The sequence below is a fragment of the Eutrema salsugineum genome, unplaced genomic scaffold (assembly GCF_000478725.1).
Source record: "Eutrema salsugineum unplaced genomic scaffold, Eutsalg1_0 scaffold_10, whole genome shotgun sequence".
Lineage (NCBI taxonomy): Eukaryota > Viridiplantae > Streptophyta > Magnoliopsida > Brassicales > Brassicaceae > Eutrema > Eutrema salsugineum.
This window is the reverse complement of record NW_006256908.1, coordinates 5,906,972-5,925,670: the sequence shown is the minus strand read 5'-3', so window position 1 is coordinate 5,925,670 and position 18,699 is coordinate 5,906,972. Positions and strand designations below refer to the sequence as shown.

Sequence of the window (18,699 nt, the reverse complement as noted above, 5' to 3'; positions counted from 1 at the left end):
TTAGTGTTGAAATGTTGTGTGTAGAGCATTTTTGTCACTGCATGAAGAAAAATATATTTATTTTGGTTACAAAATTTTCAAATTTATTAATCAATAATTAGTGTGATTTATATGTTCAGAAACAAAAATAATGTCAATCTGATCCGCACTAGATTAGTATTTCTATTTTTTTAATTAAAATTGTCGGGAAAAAAACTAGAAATCCAATAAACGAGACCAAAAACTATATCATAAACCAAAATGACTTTAAGACATACATGAATCAAAACAACCAAATATATATGTATAATGAATTGAGCTAGGTTCGAGAGTCTCTATATCAATGAGCAATCAAGAATGAAACAACTCAGAGTACAAGAGCTGGTTCCAGCTATCCGGAACTCCAGCAAGACACCAGTGGCTACAATCGGGGTTCTTGTGACCGCCAAATCCGTAGACCGAAGGATGTCCATCTTTCCTTAGCTGAGACATCAATGTCACGTCCATTAACCGAGCTGGATTCTTCATCGTCTTGATCACTTTCTCCACAACCATCTCTGCTCTGTGTGGCCCTGCCAAATAGATTGATCCCATAACAGGCTTGGCTTCTCCAATGCAGCTGCCTTTACCACCTTGCTTAGACCATTCGCTTGAGCTATAATATCACCAAATGTAAATATATAACCAACTTCAAACTATTTCATCAGATTATGTCTTTCAAATTCTACATCAACATGTTAATATAATTTCTAACCACATATTTGCATACGTCAGTCTAGAATTCTAATCTTATACCCAAAAATCTTTTTAATATTTTTTATCGTTGATGATTTATAGTATATTTTTATCAAATTAAAAAGGGAGCTATATAAATAAGGAACTTACTGGGTATGGTCAGGAGAGACACCTTGGAAAAAGACTTTAGTTTTGGAAGGATCAATGTTTTGATCTATCCACTTAGCCCAAGTCCTAATCGCTGTCTCATAGGCCACTAACCGGTCCATGTCTCTAACCGTTATATTCCCATACTCAACTGCGTCCCATCTGCATCCCCAAAATAGTTTACATTAGCTATATACTTACAACTCTAGACTAGTGTTAAAATATACATAATGTCATGAGAAATGAAAGATTTTACGGTTGTTTTCGGTCGGTGTGAAGCCACCAATGCCAAGAGTTGAAGACCAAAACGTCTGCGGTTTTCCATAGCGAACCGCTCGAGATTGAGTCGAGTTTAATCACTCGCTTTGGTGGGGCTCCGACTATATCCACAAGAAACGCGTTTCTTGAGAACATAATCGTTGCATTGTAAGCCTGCGCATTTGCATGCAGTTTATACACAAACCGAACCAGATTAAACCGGCTCAATACCGTGAGAAAAAAAAAGGAAGAAGAAGATAATTTTATAATGGAGTTAGAACGTTACGGGAAAAGAGAAGATGGAGAGGCCAGAAGGGGTACGAGTCATGGTGAAGTTAGCGTTTGGTGCGGCGTTGTGGAGCAAACACGTGAGAGACTGCCATTGATTGAGACTCAATGAATCTCCCACGAACATCATTCTCTTCCCTCTCATTATTCTTTCCAGAAAATCTAAGCCGTTGAATCTGCACCTCACGATACACGTTCATCACCAACAAAAATATATATATTCACTATTTATTTTGTCTCCATATGGTTGGTTGGTTAATTAACCCTTTTCATTCATTTATCTTTCTAATAGTTTTGGATTTATGTACTAGCTAGCTTCGGTTACTTAATTCCAAAAGCTCATCGTTGTTAATAACCTATAAAATTGAAATGAAGCGTATCCATATCTATAGCTTAGTTTTCGATACATTCGGTTTTAATGCCAGCTATATATCGATGGTAATGTTTAACCTAGGTAAATTGGTTTATTCTAACTACTAATTAATATGAAATCGACTATAGCGTAATGATGATTTTTTTCAATGAGAAAAGGTACACTACTAACAAATTTTACATTATTAACAGATGCATGAAATTCTGTTTTCAATGAAACTAACTATATATTGATCTACAAACTTGATTATAGATTCGTCTTCAATAAAAATTCTGCACTTATAAACACGCGTGTGTGACAATATATATCATAGATAACATTATATGAATTCCCAACACATGAACTCATATATGCAACATACTTACGGTTTTGAGCTTAATAAATCTTAAATAAAAAACGATGAAGCTCCTCAAGAAATAATAAAGGCACTTTGAGAATGGAAAAAAGTTTTCCAAACAAATGCTAAAATATGGTTCCGCAATCGTTATATATGTCTTAAAAGTCACTAGATCTACGTATCGATACATGTTATATATGTCTAAAGAAAAGGAGGAATAACCTTGGGATATTGCAACCGGTTGGTTGCCAACGATAGTTGAGGTAATCGCTGTCGGGGCGACCATTAAGCTTGCAGCTAAACTGTCTCTCGATGAAAGGGCAAGACTTGGAATCATAGAGAGGGTAAGATTTGTCGTAGACCCAACTTCCTCTATAAATATTACAATAAATTTTGTTTGATGGTGATGATAACGAAGCATTAGCAGTAGCACTCTCTAATTGGTTCAATACCACTAGCATCATTACCGTGACTGCTAATAGTCCGGTCGAAGCAGCACCTCTCATCATTGCAAAACTCACACAGGTTGTCAATGTTTTGGGTTGTTGAGGAGGAAGAATTGTGTGATAGATATTTTTGTTTTTCTTGGTGGCGTTGGTTCTTTTATACATCTAAATTCGGTTTATATGTGTGATTATATCAGAATAAGTGTATCTGGGGACTTTAGGATTTTGTTCTTGATTTATAGATATTTTCTATATCTATTTCCGTAAATGATATGTTAATTGAACTTTATAATCTTCCTTGAGGAAAGGAAACTACTTTCCGTTTTGTGTTGGATTAAGTCTAGGAGATTTAGAGGTATTAATGTTTATGGAAGTTATATCTTTTTTTAATGACACATGGAAGTTTTCTTTTTCAACTATATGGAAGTTTAAATCTATGTATTTATTACTTATTTATGTTTCATTATAATTGTTGTTTTGAGTTTTTTTTTTCATACATATTTAAGAACGTTTAAATTACTATGAGGGAGTGAAAAAAATATATATATAACTTTTATAACCGAAATCAAACCAAACCATCCATAATTGTAGTTTGGTTTTATTTTGGATTTTTTTTTTTCAAATACAGAATAGAAAAATCCAAAAAAAAAAAGAGTGAGAAACCATATTAAAACCACTCCTAATCTCTAGTATACTATGTTTGATTCACATCAGGTTCAAAACCCTGAACTACTTCCCAAAAAAAAACATTTTGGGTGAAGCAAAAATAAAATCTTACAACATACTTATCATGAGGCGGATGTAGATATACTATCACTCACAATTTGGATGAATCACTTACCGTCATATGTAAGTAACTTAGTCTAAGAATCACTTAGTGTCATGGTGGATCATGTATCGCTAAATATTCATTTTGACCAACTATTTTTGTCATATACATCAATATTCTGTTAATCAGAGGTAAACTTAAAAGGTAAAACCCTATACCCTCAAACTCAAACCTCTCAGACCTCATGAAGAGAGGAGAATCAGAAAGTGATTCTTAGAATTTTCAAGGCCATTGCTTCTCCTTCATGATACAAATGCAGTCAAACTAACTGAAAAAAAAAAACACATCTCTTTGGTTTAGATTAGTTTACACCTTTTCACACCCTATCATCATCAGCATGATTCACTTGAAAATAACAAAAATACTCGAAAGTAAGTCAAATATTTTACCACCGCGTATATCAATTCAAATTCCCTTCAAAAAACAATCTCTCAATGGCTTTCAGCATTTCTCTAAGGCCGGTTTAGTATCTTCGACCTGGTCTCCGTGGCTAGTCTCTGTGGTTGAGATGTTGCTGTTATGATCAACGGATTGGTTTCTATTCAGAGTAGTTTGGCTTTGGATATAAGACCACTTGTCTTGAAAAAGATAGAACAAGACAATAGAAGACAGTTGTGCCGTGAAGAGTATGGTCCAAAGCTTAACACTTTTTGATGTCTTTTGAGTGTAAGCGTATAAGCCTGTGTATATGTTTATGATCCCAAGTATAGCCACTGATGTTCCTAATATCCAATGTCCTACAAACCAATTCCTTCTAGTCTTTCCTCCCCTGCAATGTATTGTAAAACAATTAAAGATGCATTAGAATATGACTCAGATCCACATACTGACTAATCCTCGGGTCTGACTAATCCTCGGGTCTGACTAATCCTCGGGTCAAAAATAAGTAATGAAGATATGAATATATTTGCATCCTTATATTGACCTAATATTCTATGCAAACTCTAAATGAAATACACAGAATAATGATCTTTTTTATTTAATAAGCTGTCTTAATTTCGTCCAAGAGTAAAAATAGAAGTACCGTGGAGGCCGGAGGAAGCCAAGAAGAGCTTGGACCCATACAAGAGCATAAAGTCCAATTCCTAGCCTTTGGTGATGATTATTAAAGGAATTGTTGAAGTTTTTGATTGACAGTATCGCCCCTATTGTCACAAGTGTCAGTGCAACCATCTGTTTCATAAGTTTATCATATTGTTAATTGCTCGCTTAGTCTTCCAGGTAAACCTTGAGCCTCTGGTTGATTAGAACTTATAAGCAATAGTTAAACAAGAAAATATTATTTTTGTCTATTAATATTATTGTTACTTATTTTATTTGACTATATAGGTGAGTTTTCTTAGTTAAGTATCAAGATAGGTGAAAGAACGAATTTAAGATTAAGAAATTTAGGCTGGTTGAAAAAGAAAAAGATATTGACACTTTTGCTTGGCTATCAAGTATCCATGATTATCAGTGTGATTAACAATCTAGAACAACCCAAAAGACCCTACTAATTACTAATTAAAAACCCATGAAAAAGTTGTTAATTGGATGCAATCTTTATTCTTTAGACGAGAAAAGAGACATCTTTGCTTTTCTCTCTATCCACCCACATTCATTTGACAAATGACACTCTTTATTTCACTTTCAACTCATATAGTAGTTTCAACGTTCTTATGATTTACTTTGTTGAATTATGAATAATGTTTGATATATATTAATAAAAAAAACAACGAGAGAACAAAAAAAAAAAAAGAGTGAAACCTGCCTGAGAAGTGACATGAAGAAAGAAGAGTCGCCGACGAGTGATTAAAGGTTGGTCTTTGGTAGACATTAATCTGATGGAGATTATACCAATTGGCATTAAAACACCCATCGATGTCCAAAGCATAAAGCCATGCACTTTAATTTCGTAAACAACCTTTGGATTTAGTTTCTGTTTCAACAAGAAATTTAGAAAAAAGATTCTCATACAAATTAAAATTTTTGATAAAGCAATTAACATACAATTATGCAGTTTTTACATGGAATAAACAAACAAACAAAATTTAGTGACGATATATAAATAGCTTAATCCTTTAATCATTCTTTTTCGGTTTTAAATCATTTAACATTCATTTGTAAAAATTATGTATTCAGACAATTCAAGGATTTTCATGGTTTCATTAGATCTATATTCTATATGCTAATCATGCGGTGATAAAATAATCAATAGGCTATAAGTTTCAATACCTAAAATGCTTGGAACTCCGATGTACAGAATAATAAGCTAAATCAATGACAACAATGACCAAGATTATAAGCTTTAGTTATGATGAGAGAAAGCAAGAAAGAGGAACATACTAACCTCGGAGATTGGAGAACTTTCGAGTAAACCATTGACGTCAATGGCCAAGCTTCTGGTGTTTTCTTGGGAGGAGCATAGGGGAAGAAGAAGAAAAAGGAGAGAGATGAGGAGGTGATGATGAATTTTCATGATTTCATGTGGTTTGAAGTGGAAACAACAAATGCATAGTTTTAAATTGAAGATCATTAATTCATGAGTTTTCTTTTTATGATAAATATATAAAACAAATGGGTATGTGTGTGTGTGTGTGTGTGAAAAGAAGGATGAAGATGAGAAACTTGATCCACTAGATTCCTAGCTATAGAAGAAGAGAAAAGAAAAGTGGAGTTTAAGAATTTGCTTTTCGAGTGTAAAGAAATATGATAAAATTAAAGTGTGGGACTTTGTAATGTAGAATGGTTTTTGCATGGAGGTCGATAGCTTAATTATTTAATTTTGAATGTAAATGGAGAAAAAGCAAGTGGAGGTATGGGCAATAATCTAGTTACTCGATTGTTGTTAAATCTACTGATTTGATTTATGATTTAAAGAGAATTGCTTTAGCCTTCTAGAATAAATAAAGTCAAGTTCGAATATAGTGTTATACAGCGAATGGATATATCAACGCATTCTAAATTAACTAGATATTAACAAGAGAATGATGTTTTACTACTGAAAAAAAAATTCCAAGGATCGAAATTTTTCGGTTGTTTTAAAAAGTCAAGTGGGTCTCACTATTATTTCTGTAGCATTACTTTTTGTTCTCTTTGAAACAAAAAAATAAAACTCGAAATTCCTTAGCTTAGCTAGAGTCATCCAAAAGTAGAATTTTATTGGATTTTTATGTTTTGTGGAAGAATGTCAGAGTTTTTGTAAGGGAAAGTGAGTCATGGCAGGTTGCACTCAAAGACCACTACAATATGTTACTGTCAACAAACATCATCATGATTTCACTATGGAAGGATTTATAATGACCACATGGATAACTATTTCTCTTTTCAAACATGAATTCTAAAGAGTTCATGGCTTATGAAAACGCCATAGAAGTGAGAGACAAATTAGAGAACCAATACAAAAGGAATAAATACGTACGTATATAAATAAAAACGGACCACTTCACGTTTTGCAGCTTTCCCACTTCTATAAACCGAAAAATTGTAGACTGTCTTGGTTTACATGTCTACTACTCTCTTGTTTTGATGCTTTCGATCCTTTTCTCGCCCCAATAATAATATGTGTCTCGAACATCCCCATATCAAATTCACCGGTTCATGTCACTCACATTAAAACCATATTTCAGTACTATCATTTGGAAAATTGTAGTGGATAAAAAATGCAGACCGGTCAGGTTTAATTCATTCAGAGCATTTTATGAGATCCTACTTCTATCAGTACAGATTATTTGGTAAAAAAAAATTTGATAGGAAACGAAAAAAACTGTTTTTAGTTTTTACTATGCTTTACATCAACACTACTACTTTTCGATTATATGATGTGACATTTTCTGCCAATAGTAGCACTATCTTACGTCAAAAAATAATAATAAAAATAGCACTTTCTCCTCTCTTTTTTTTTGTCGTTAATAGCACTTTCTCAGTTTCTCCTAAATGATGAGCTTGACGCAAGTTCCTCAACCATTTACAAACCAAGCCCATTAGTGTTCCTGAGCCCATCCTCCTTTAAAGCTCTGCCTCCCAACTCCGCCTCTACATTTCTTGTTTTATTCATTTAATTTTATGTAAATATATGTTAAGTCTTCATGGATGATACGTCTCTTTAAATAATAAACTAATATTTCTTATATATAAAATGATATACTAATATTTTTGATAGTTGAGTATATTAAATTAACAAAACCAATAAATTAAAACATTTAGAATTCTCCAAATGACCGGTTTAATAGCTTATCATCCTTTTTGTATTGTACGAAGTACTCTTATCGAATTGGACCCATAAAGAACCGAAATGGTGATTGATCAATTTTTTTTTTTTTTTAAAACACAATAATGCATAATTTGAAACCACGTTGAGTGTATTCTTTCTTTATCACCGTGTATAAGATACCGTAACGGCGTAACTATAAGAAAAAAATTGATATCAAGTAAACAACCTTAAAGAAAAGAGAAGATCTATTGTTAGTTGACCAACTAGTAATAATAGTAATCCAATAATAGAATTTTATATCTTTCATTTGTGTGAATGCTACTAAGACGTACGTTGACACGAAAAATCTAAAAGATTAGTATGGGTTGCCCATTTATGGAGAGATTCAAATGTATTTACGATGAATACAACAACCAACCATATTTTTCCTTAGTGTAATAAATTATCTCAAATAATATATTCCCTTGTTGTTAGTGATCTACGGAGAAGCATTCTATCATTCTCAGTAGCTTGCTATAAATAGAGGGCATACAGCGTAACATTTTTATTCATCACTTGTTCTATCCATAAAAAAAGTGTTACAATAATATAAGCAGTTGAATCAAATGGCTTCCAAGGCTTTGTTTCTTTTGGGTCTCTTTGCACTTCTTCTCGTTGTCTCAGAAGTGGTCGCAGCATCTGAAAGCCAGTCGGGTACGTAACATTTGATCATTTTCTCATTTTCATCTAACTCTTAATTTATAGACGATATATTATTCGTCCGTTCTAAGTCCGGAAAGTTGGATTCAACGACGGTCAGTTATCTGAAGTTAAAGTCAAAACAGACTTAAGTATGGCATTTCATCCTTATTATACAAAATCAGGACCAGGACCATCTTAATGCTTTATAGATGTTTTATATAGAACGTAATATATAATGTTGTGTTTTTTGTTTTTTTACTAGAGATCCTAATACTTTCAAACATGCTAAACAATATTTATGAAATAATGTGCTGTTTTGGACAGCCACTGTAAAGTCGGAGGGTGAGGAAACAGTGCAACCTGATCACTATGGTGGTGGCCAAGGAGGCTACAACGGAGGAGGACGCGGCGGATACAACGGAGGACGCGGCGGTGGATACAACGGAGGCCGTAGAGGAAGAGGTGGTTATTGCCGCCACGGGTGCTGCTACAAAGGTTACCGTGGCTGCGCAAGGTGCTGTTCTTATGCCGGAGAAGCTGTCCAGACTCAGCCTGGCCACTAAACCTACATAATGCCTTCACCAGCATGCATGGATGCAATCAATATATACACTTATGTGTGTATGTATGAGTACTAGTAGTAAACCGTAGTGCGTTTCTAATGACGTAAGAAGAAAAATTATGGGAATAAAGTTTCATTATGTGTTGTCTCTGTTATATGTTAAAAAAAAATGTGTTGTTGTAATCTTCGTTGTTTGCGTAATAAAATCGTTTCTATTTTATGCGTTTTGTTCTTTAGGGGTTTTTCTAAGTGTTGCTTCATTATCCGTGCTGTTTTTTTTTTAATAGGCTTGGAGAAAAAGTAAATCATCGCCAAGGAATTTCTTATTCTTTTAAAAAAATTATCACACACCTAATAACGGCTCTATTTATCGAGGTTTGCATACACCAGCATGTACAAAATTAATTAAAAATACGAATGCATTAAAGGACTTCTAGTAAGCGTTAAGCTATATATTAACTAAGAAGATGTTTTTGTAAAAAAAAAAATGCAAGTTTAATCTCACTGGTCTAAGTCTGAAACAAACGTAAACAACACGAGAGTGAAGATATCAAGATATCAAAACGCATTCCACAAAAGACATAAAACAAATTGTAAAGATAAAATAACATATGACATTTTCTTTTGTTAAAGTAAAATAGCATATGCCATAATCATACAATAGAACAAACCCAAACCAGCCTTAAATTTTAGACTCCTGAGCTATAATTGCCGTCGTGAAGCATGTTCATTTCCATAATTAAAACTAATTCCATGATACATAAACTACTTATGATCTTTATTTTTAATTTTTGCAAAACCATATCTAGCATTTAGAAAATAGACATTAATAATATCAAATTTCACTTTTAGTTGTCAAGAAACAAGAACTCTGTGGATATATTTTGATCCAGAGATAGGTTTATGGTAATTCAATTGTCCAAATCAACGAGTATAGAAAAAAAAACTGAATAGGACAACAGAAAAAGAAACCGAAAATGCCAAAAAAAAAAAAAAGAAAGAAAGAGAGAACTTCAAGAATCGGTTATTTGACGTGAAATTGGTCTACTAACGTACCGGCCGGTTAAGTTTATTTGATCGCGTTGAAGAGTGAAGACAGATTCAACTGCAATTCCGCGAAACCAAACCTAACAGCAATTAAATTTCTGGGATTTCTTCTTTTTCTTCTTTTTCTTCTTCCACCTCGTCTTCTTCACCTCACACCCTCAAAGAAAACCTCTAAAACCCAACTCTCTCGACTGATCGATCAACAATTAGTTTACTCCCGATCAATCCAAGAGCTTTCCGATCTCGCCGATCACAATTAACATGGCTTCAAATGGCGCTTCTCCGGTCTCGTTTTTTCTCTCTCGATCTGTGCTACAATTTGGTCTAATTCTTTTGTCTGTTCTTCTAATTCAAACTCTAAATATTGACCCGATTTACCAATCCTACTGTCTAACGAGCAGAGAGTAGATGCTACGGAAAACAGCTTGGAAAAGATCAAGCGGCAATTGGCATCTGGCTCCGGTCGGAACTTGCTTCAGGGACCGCTTTTTAAGCGCTCTGAAACTGTAAGTTCAATTTATTTCTCAAATCTTTTTACGGGCTTTCTTCAAATTAAGCGAAATGATCAAAAGTCGCTTGCTTTATCGATTGGGTTTTATAGTTAGGCGAACTAAAGTTTTCTGATTTCTCACTATTTGACGTGGAGGATCCGGATGAGAATAAGAAGTTAGAATCCTTGTGGTTAATTTTGAGGACTTAGCTTAATTATAGAGTTCTATAGCTTAAGCATCAGCTGTTCCGAGTAGTCCTGTGTTGGCAAGAAATGTCTTGGATTATTTAAAAGGCTCACACTGTACCTTTCTATTTATGTATGAAAAGCTGAGAAAATGGAACGAACGATGGGTGATACTTGATCCAACAACAGGGAAAATGGAGTACAAGTGAGTAATATCAATTTGCTTATGTAGCTGCATTTGTGTGGCGATCACTTCATGGGTATTGTATTAAGTTCTGACGTATTTTCCTTGACTCAGGACGAGACGAAATGAGCCAACTATCAAGGGAACAATTCTGTTTGACGAGAATAGCACAATCACTATCTCTCCTGTTAACTTCCAGTATGGATGCTACTACATTCTTTTTTCTTCTGAATAATCAGCCTTATTAGGTGTATATTCGTAGCAATGAATCTGTTTCTTGTGTGTTTCAGGGGGCTTCCAAAATATAATGGTTGCTGTATCTGTATCCTTGTTTCTATTATGGTGTTGGCAAATTTATAGTCCTGTCTTTTGTCTAAAAGGAGACAATAGATGTATAGTTGAGTTTTCCTTAACAAGATTTAGATATCGGAACCCCACAGAAGAAAGATTACTTTTTGTGTGCAGAGACTCCTGGTGCAGCTAAAGCTTGGGTCACAACTTTACAGTGAGTTTTTTTTATCTCTGTATTTTCTTATTTGATTGCCAATCTCTTAGAGATGCCTCCAAGCTTAAATCATCTATCTTGTTGGGCTTTGGAATATCCAGTGCGACACAGCTTGTCCTAAAGGCACATAAAGAGGCTGTTGATTCTCTAAGCGGAAGTGGTTCTGCTACACTTGGTACAGTTGCAACCGTTGTTGCCGCTGCCAATTCAACAGCATTGGAATGTTCCAAAGAAATCCAAGCAGCAATGCAGGTCTCTCTGAGGAATGCTTTAAAAATAACAGCAATTAAACCGGTCGATGGACCACTAGATGATTTGACGATAATGAAGGTCGGCTAATTTTGCATCTCTTTCACCTCGACTTTAGGATACATTCACGGTAGATATCCATTGGCTAGTGAGATCCTGCAGGTTCTTGTTGAGTGATGTACAGCATATAGAGACATCTTACAGTAAATTTTGTGTCATTGAAGATTTAGCATAAAGCATATCGTCTATCTTTATTTCATTTTCCGTCCAGGTTAGCTTTATCGAGCCACTTACATCTTGCAGGAAACTCTGCGTGTCAAAGATGAAGAACTACAGAATTTGTCGCGAGAACTTCGTTCTCGTGACTCAACGATAAAAGAGTTAGCAGATAAGCTATCTGAGACGGCCGAAGCGGCTGTCTCTGCAGCATCTGCAGCTCATACAATGGATGAACAAAGGAAAATCGTTTGTGTAGAATTTGAGCGCTTATCTAAAGACTCAGAGAGACAGCAAGAAACCGCAAAACTGAAGGTAACGAGACTGTGTCATATATAGATATATGTAAGCATCTTTATGTATGTATTGTTGTTTGTTGATCTTTGTATCACTTATGTAGCTTAAAGAATTGGAAGACAAGACATCAACTCTGAGTAAGGAAAAAGATCAATTGGTCAAGGAACGAGACTCCGCTCTCCAAGAGGCACACATGTGGCGGTCTGAGCTCGCAAAAGCCAGAGAGCGTGCCGTCATACTTGAAGGAGCTGTCGTGAGAGCCGAAGAGAAAGCGAGGGTTGCAGAAGCAAGTGGTGAAGCAAAAGCGAAGGAGGCTGCTCAGAGAGAGGCAACTGCTTGGACAGAGAAGCAAGAGCTTTTAGCATATGTGAATATGTTACAAAGTCAGCTTCAGAGGTTAGCATATATGAATCTATCTCCCGGGGCAGCTTCATGATTTTAAAAGTGTCATAAATCTCTCGTATCTTTTAATAAACACAGGCAGCAAGAAGAGACGAAACAAGTGTTTGAGGAGAAGACCGAATCTACTAACGGCGAAACATCTCTTCCAATGACAAAGGAAACAGAAAAAGATGTGGATAAAGCATGTTTAAGCATTTCAAGAACAGCCTCTATTCCGGGAGAGAATATAGTCCATATGAGTGAAGATCAGGTAGTAAACGCTCAGCCTCCGGTTGGTGAAAACGAATGGAATGATATTCAGGCAACAGAGGCAAGAGTTTCTGATGTAAGAGAAATATCTGCTGAGAGTGAACGGGACAGAAGTAACAGCTTGGATATCACTGTAGTGACTCCTGAATCTAATGTTCCACGCAATGATCTGCCTCCTGAGTCTTTTCATCATCAGCCTTGATGATTAATTGGTAGACCTTCGTACATTTTTTTATAATCCTTGAGATTTTCGTAATGTTTGGAGAGTTGATTGTTCTAACAAACAAGAAAAGAGTTACCTTTTTTGTTTTCTCGTGCCTCAAGAGTTGTCTATATGTATCAGCAACTCTTGACTGTTGAGTTTCTGTCTGACTAGGGAAGGATTCTTTTTCCTCCTTTATTACAACATGATAAACAAAGAGATGTGTTTAAAGTTTTAAATTGTGGGATGATGTTATGTTTCTGTATTAATCTAAAAACCAGTTTGCATATAAAGGCAATATTTTTATTGAGCTAACCCTTTACATATACATTTTTTTTTTAACAATTGAGATAAAACTGTGCTTTGGTGTTTTACTAGTTACGTTCTTATTGTTGTTATTATTGAGATGATATACTTTACTTTTATTTTAGCTAGACTTTACATTGTTTGCAAAGTTTATAGGATCCTTTTAGGTCGATTGAAACCCTAGATTCAGGAGGAGCCCTATTTATTATAGTTTTCTTTCATTATTTGCTGGCTTTGAAAGAAAGTTTTCTCAAAACTTAGGTAAGAGATAATTAGGTTTCAAGGTCAAGATTAAAGTGAAGATTTTGAAAGTCTTGTAAGAAAGCCTTGAGAGGATAACACAAGAGAGGCAGAGTTCTGTTTTATTATTAAAACCAAAAGACATCGAACCTGAAACAGAGACAACTCACAGTCACACACAGTACACAGAAAGCTCAACAAACATCACAAGAACACAAACAAACCATATATCTTTGATCTTCCCTTTAAACCGGCAATGCATACTTCTCAGAAACCTCCTTCCACGCAGGACGGCTGCTAATCTTATCCCACCACGCACTCACATGCTTCCTATCCTTGATCATGTAAGCCTTCCCAATAGGACCGACCAAGTAAGAAGTGAAAGGAAGGTGAGCCAAATCAGCAAGACTCACAAAATCACCAGCCAAGTACTCGGTCTTTGAGAGCTGTGCTTCATAGACATCAAACACTTCTCCAAGCTTCTCTTCACTCTCCTTTATAACTTTCTCATCAGCAGGAAAACCCATGAGCGGTGCAAAGATAATGTTGAGCGTTAGAGCAAGTAGTGGTGGGTGGTAGCTTGTTGCCTCCACGTCAAGCCATTGCTCTACTTGTCCTCTCTCTTCAATCGTCTTCCCCAACAAGTCTGGCCCTTGTGACCTGTATTTCTCTGCTACGTACCTCATGATCGCTCGCGACTCTGCAAACAATAAAGTGATATCTTTTTCAAAACCTCAAAAACAGCAATACATATGTTACATGTAAAAGTAAAACACCCTCTTCCTCTATACATTTTTTACTCCTTCTTGATGGATCAAATCTGAAACTTGCAATATTTCAAAACAATCCAACATTCATGAACTAAGTCTCCTAATATTCAATCACAAAAATCTCTGATTCATCAATCAGGTAACAATATCTCAACATTCAAGCACATATTCTACATATCTCATTGGTCAAACTCCATTAATATATTCTTGATAAAACTCTATAACTCGATCATTGACTTAGCGAAAACGAATCGTATGATATCAAAATCTGGATGTGAAGGAGAAGGAAAGGTACCGAAGATTTTGTAGTCTCCGTCAACGAGCACAGGGATTTTACCGAAAGGCTGCAATCGAACAAGAAAGGAAGAAAAAAACAGAGTCAAAATCTTGAAGAAAGAAAAAAGTCAATGCATAGAAAAGAAAGAGATCGAGAGAGAAAATGAAGAGGAGGAAACCTGAATCGCAACATACTCAGGCTGCCTCTGTTCTCCTTTCAAGAGATCGACATTGACGGTCTCGAAGTCAACGCCTTTCTCAACTAGCGTCACAAGCGCTCTCTTCGTAGAAGCGTATAAAGGAGCATACACCGTCAACACCATTTTCTTCTTCTTCTTCTTCTTCTTCTTCTTCTTCTTCTTCTTCTTCTTCTTCTTTCTTCTTTCTTCTTTCTTCTTTCCTCTTTCTTCTTTCTTCTTCTTCACTATCAGTTCCGATCTCAGTCTCTCAGGACGTGATTATTATATAGAGGAAGAGGGAACCGGTTAGCTGCGTTTGCGGTCGTGTTGCAGCTGTAAACGCAGTCGCATTTTGTATTTTTTGTTTTTGTATTAAAAAACAGTGTAGGCCTTAATCGTCGGTATCGATGACCGATGAGTCACGTGACTCACGTCGTTTTTGACTTTTCAGGAGGAAATCTCCAACGTGCCATCAAAATTCTGGATAAATGGTTTCAAGGAAAAAAAAATATTTGCTTATTTTAATTATTAAACCTCATAATGCAAAGAGACCACTTGTTTTAAAGAAAACTATTAGGCACTGACCGGGTAAATATATATTCCCACTTAATTCTAATTAGATGCGATGAATGATTCGCATAAAAAGCATTTCCATTTTTTTAGTGATATAAATTAAAATTGTGTAATTTAAGTTGGTTATCTTATAGGGCTTTGTCTCCAAGAGTTTTATGAACTTCTTCTACTCTCAGGGAAGATTTCTATCCTTGCAGGCTTTATATTTGGAAAATGTTTGGTTAATAATAAAATTTAGATTAAAAAAAAAATTAAGAATGTATAATCAGACTTAGCATTAATTAAACAAAGTGAGAGCCAAACTAAAAGGTGGTAGGTTAAAAATTAGGTCGGTAGGAGCAGGAAAGTGTAATTTATAAAATTAAACGTGGTCGAATGAGCCCACTTATTTTTGTTATTTATATTCTGGCAGACAACATTACTTTAAACAACATTATTAGATGGATTAAATAAAAATTTGTTTATAGATTTTATATATCGATCAATAGACCCCAGAGATCCATAAAAGCCTAATGAAAATATATCTACCATTAAAGCATCAGTAATTCAATTGGTGTATTAGAAAATTCCCTTATTAGCTTTACTAAAACTGATTTTTTTTTTTTTTCATTTATCTTCAATAAAGCTTTACATTCTCTTAGGAGTACATAGAAAGTGTTTGACCTTATCCACATTCTAACTAACCTCTGACTGACTCTAACATGTACGGATCCAACATGTTCATAGAGGGTAACAGCTTTGAAATAAATAGAGTGTTGTAAACACTTTTGGTCTCTTTGCCCAATTAAAAAGTCACAATGGCATTTATAGCATTTCTTCTTTGAACATCAAGAATGCAAGCAAAATACAGTCCTGAATGAATATGGTGACAGTGGTAATCAAAGTTCCTCTAGTTAAAAGCCTCACACAAAGAGTTGGAGTTACAAAAGGAAACAGAACAGAGAGGTAACATTGATAAGAGAAGGCATACAGTTCCACTTTTATTAAAAACCTCAAATAAAAAACACAGCATCACTTAGAGACCCAAAAACACAAACAACAACAAGAACACAAACATCATCTTTAAGCCGGGAGTGAATACTTCTCAAGAACCTCCTTCCACGCAGGACGGCTGCTAATATCGTCCCACCATGCACTCACATGCTTCCTATCTTTGATCATGTAAGCCTTCCCTATGGGACCAACCAAGTAATCAGTGAAGGGAAGGTGAGCCAAATCAGCAAGGCTCACAAAATCACCAGCCAAGTACTTGCTCTTTGATAGATGTGCCTCGTACACATCAAGAACAGCCGCGAGTTTCTCTTCGCTCTCCTTGATCAGCTTCTGATCAGCCGGGAATCCCATGACCGACGCGAACATTACGTGCAGTGTTAGGTTAAGTAGCGGTGGGTGGTAAGTGGTTGCCTCCACGTCGAGCCATTGCTCTACTTGGCCTCTGTCTTCCACGGTTTTCCCCAAAAGGTCAGGTCCTTGTGACCTGTACTTCTCAGCTACGTACCTCATCACCGCACGAGACTCTGTCAAAATTTCCAAAATAAACCATCACTCAACATCTCAATCGATACACACAAGCACTGAAGCACAAAACAAGAGCAAGATAACATCTTCTACACATTTCTTATCTCTCCAAACACCTCCTCATATACATGCAAGCAACAAGAAGACAGAAAACATCTTCTACACAATTCCTATCTCTACAATCGAAAGAGCTACACATATTTTTTTTCTTTTCTTGATTAGAATGCTAAAAATTGTAGACAGATCACACTTGTAAGCTAAAAATTGTATCACAATTAAAACAGAACTTATTTGATTGTAGACAGACCAAGTGTTGATCTTCAGTTAATCAGATACTAATCAGAGTTAAAACAGAAGTTATTTGATTGTAGACAGATCAAGTGTTAAACTTCAGTTAATCAAATACAAATCTGAGTTAAAACAGAACTTATTTGATTGGTGATATATTGACCTAACATAAACCCTATAACCAATTGAAAAAAAGTAGATGATTTAACTTCAACCATCAAACAGACCTCGAATCCAAGAATAGATCAACGATCGTTCGCTTTGGGGTTGAATAATTTTGTGAATCAAACGAAAATGGAACTAAGTTGGGGGGTTTTCTTAAGAAAATCGTACCGAAGATTTTGTAGTCTCCGTCGACAACAGCAGGAACGGTACCGAAAGGCTGCATCGGAAGAAACAGAGTAACGATCAGAATCGAGAAACCCATAAAAAAAGGAAGAAACTTTAGAAGCGATCGAGGAAGGAAGAAGAAAGCGAACCTGTAACGCGAGGTAAGCAGGCTGCTTGTGCTCTCCTTTCATGAGATCGACGGGGATGGTCTCGAAGGCAACGCCCTTCTCGACCAGTGTTACCAGAGCTCGCTTCGGTGAAGCAAAGTGAGGTCCGTACACCTTTAGCACCATTTTTTTTCTTTCTTCTCTGTTTTTCTTTCTCTCTCTCTATCTTACTCACACAGTCACAGTTAGCTTGATGGTAAGTGAATATCACAAGTGTCAAGATGTGATTTTTATAGAGAGAAATCGCGACTCCTGGCAAAACGTGGCGTTGCGTCTCCGTCGGTTTTCACTGAATTAAATCTAAAAAATCAAAATAACAAATTTTCACTATAAGCTTTGGTCCAATCAAATAGATTATTTTAAAAAAATATTACGATACATAAAGTATTACTGATTTTCCAACTTTTTTTTTACAATTAATATGCCATTACATTTCCGTTTGTATAAATGTTTTAAATTTGGTTGTAAAGTTGATTAACTATGCTTTCATTTATTTAAAGAGAAAAGAAGAGATGTTAGAAAAAGAAAGGAAGAAAAAAAATATTCGAAGGTAGAAAGACATAGAGAAGGAAACAAGGATGTGTGGTTTGAAGAAGGTAGGTGGAGAGCCAAAGTAAAACGTGAGAGAATGAGCCCAACCGTTTATTGAACCATTGAACCACATGCCTCAATTGGTTCTTTTGGTAGGTGTGTCTGACTTGACTTGTAGATATTTTTGGTGGTTTATGGAATACAGTAAATACTATGCAAACTTTAATATCCATAATCTTATTCATTGTTCATTTATCTTTTTCGATTTTGATGTAGATTGACATTGTTTTTTATTAGTTTAAAAGATAACATTTCTTAATCTACTACTTTTAGAATATATATTCTGAATATTGGCCAATTATTTTAGATTGAATTATTCAGCCGAAAAAAAGGGTTTACAAATAAGGGGGGAACAAATAATTATGATATATAAACATGTCAACAAAATGCTAAAATTAAAAAGACCTGGCAGGAAATCACTCATTAGTCACTTTACATACAACCCAAATGACACGCAATTTTACAAACCTCCTTTAATATATTAAATATGTAGATATTATTATTTTATGCACAGTAGTAAACATCGTGGGGATGTAGCTCAGATGGTAGAGCGCTCGCTTAGCATGCGAGAGGTACGGGGATCGATACCCCGCATCTCCATTTTTTC

At 35.3% G+C, this 18,699-nt stretch overlaps 6 protein-coding genes and 1 non-coding gene across 7 annotated transcripts; 3 read left to right on the top strand and 4 right to left on the bottom strand.

Moving 5' to 3' along the window:
* Positions 1-235: 235 nt before the first annotated feature.
* LOC18026957 (protein trichome birefringence-like 43) lies at positions 236-2,697 on the bottom strand. Its single transcript, XM_024148155.1, has 5 exons — positions 2,340-2,697; positions 1,406-1,583; positions 1,118-1,293; positions 865-1,023; positions 236-634 (listed from the first exon to the last, which is right to left on the bottom strand). The coding sequence occupies exons 1-5, from the start codon at positions 2,624-2,626 to the stop codon at positions 331-333; spliced, it is 1,104 nt and encodes a 367-aa protein (XP_024003923.1). The 5' UTR covers positions 2,627-2,697; the 3' UTR covers positions 236-330.
* Positions 2,698-3,622: 925 nt separating this feature from the next.
* On the bottom strand, positions 3,623-6,003 carry LOC18026956 (cytochrome b561 domain-containing protein At2g30890). The gene is made up of 4 exons (XM_006410125.2): positions 5,722-6,003; positions 5,143-5,310; positions 4,417-4,565; positions 3,623-4,161 (listed from the first exon to the last, which is right to left on the bottom strand). Exons 1-4 carry the CDS (start codon positions 5,905-5,907, stop codon positions 3,834-3,836), a joined length of 831 nt encoding a protein of 276 aa, XP_006410188.2. The 5' UTR covers positions 5,908-6,003; the 3' UTR covers positions 3,623-3,833.
* Positions 6,004-8,122: 2,119 nt separating this feature from the next.
* LOC18026955 (glycine-rich protein 3 short isoform) lies at positions 8,123-9,047 on the top strand. Its single transcript, XM_006410124.2, has 2 exons — positions 8,123-8,277; positions 8,590-9,047. Exons 1-2 carry the CDS (start codon positions 8,190-8,192, stop codon positions 8,826-8,828), a joined length of 327 nt encoding a protein of 108 aa, XP_006410187.1. The 5' UTR covers positions 8,123-8,189; the 3' UTR covers positions 8,829-9,047.
* Positions 9,048-9,961: 914 nt separating this feature from the next.
* LOC18026954 (switch-associated protein 70) lies at positions 9,962-13,134 on the top strand. Its single transcript, XM_006410123.2, has 10 exons — positions 9,962-10,159; positions 10,276-10,380; positions 10,694-10,755; positions 10,849-10,932; positions 11,025-11,056; positions 11,158-11,239; positions 11,341-11,569; positions 11,792-12,019; positions 12,105-12,397; positions 12,482-13,134. The coding sequence occupies exons 1-10, from the start codon at positions 10,136-10,138 to the stop codon at positions 12,852-12,854; spliced, it is 1,512 nt and encodes a 503-aa protein (XP_006410186.1). The 5' UTR covers positions 9,962-10,135; the 3' UTR covers positions 12,855-13,134.
* Positions 13,135-13,496: 362 nt separating this feature from the next.
* Positions 13,497-14,925, bottom strand: LOC18026953 (glutathione S-transferase F10). The gene is made up of 3 exons (XM_006410122.2): positions 14,626-14,925; positions 14,466-14,514; positions 13,497-14,100 (listed from the first exon to the last, which is right to left on the bottom strand). The coding sequence occupies exons 1-3, from the start codon at positions 14,767-14,769 to the stop codon at positions 13,646-13,648; spliced, it is 648 nt and encodes a 215-aa protein (XP_006410185.1). The 5' UTR covers positions 14,770-14,925; the 3' UTR covers positions 13,497-13,645.
* Positions 14,926-16,064: 1,139 nt separating this feature from the next.
* On the bottom strand, positions 16,065-17,816 carry LOC18026952 (glutathione S-transferase F9). Its single transcript, XM_024148512.1, has 3 exons — positions 17,484-17,816; positions 17,338-17,386; positions 16,065-16,715 (listed from the first exon to the last, which is right to left on the bottom strand). Exons 1-3 carry the CDS (start codon positions 17,625-17,627, stop codon positions 16,261-16,263), a joined length of 648 nt encoding a protein of 215 aa, XP_024004280.1. The 5' UTR covers positions 17,628-17,816; the 3' UTR covers positions 16,065-16,260.
* Positions 17,817-18,619: 803 nt separating this feature from the next.
* On the top strand, positions 18,620-18,692 carry TRNAA-AGC. Its single transcript has one exon. It is a non-coding gene; the product is annotated as a tRNA-Ala (tRNA).
* Positions 18,693-18,699: the final 7 nt, after the last annotated feature.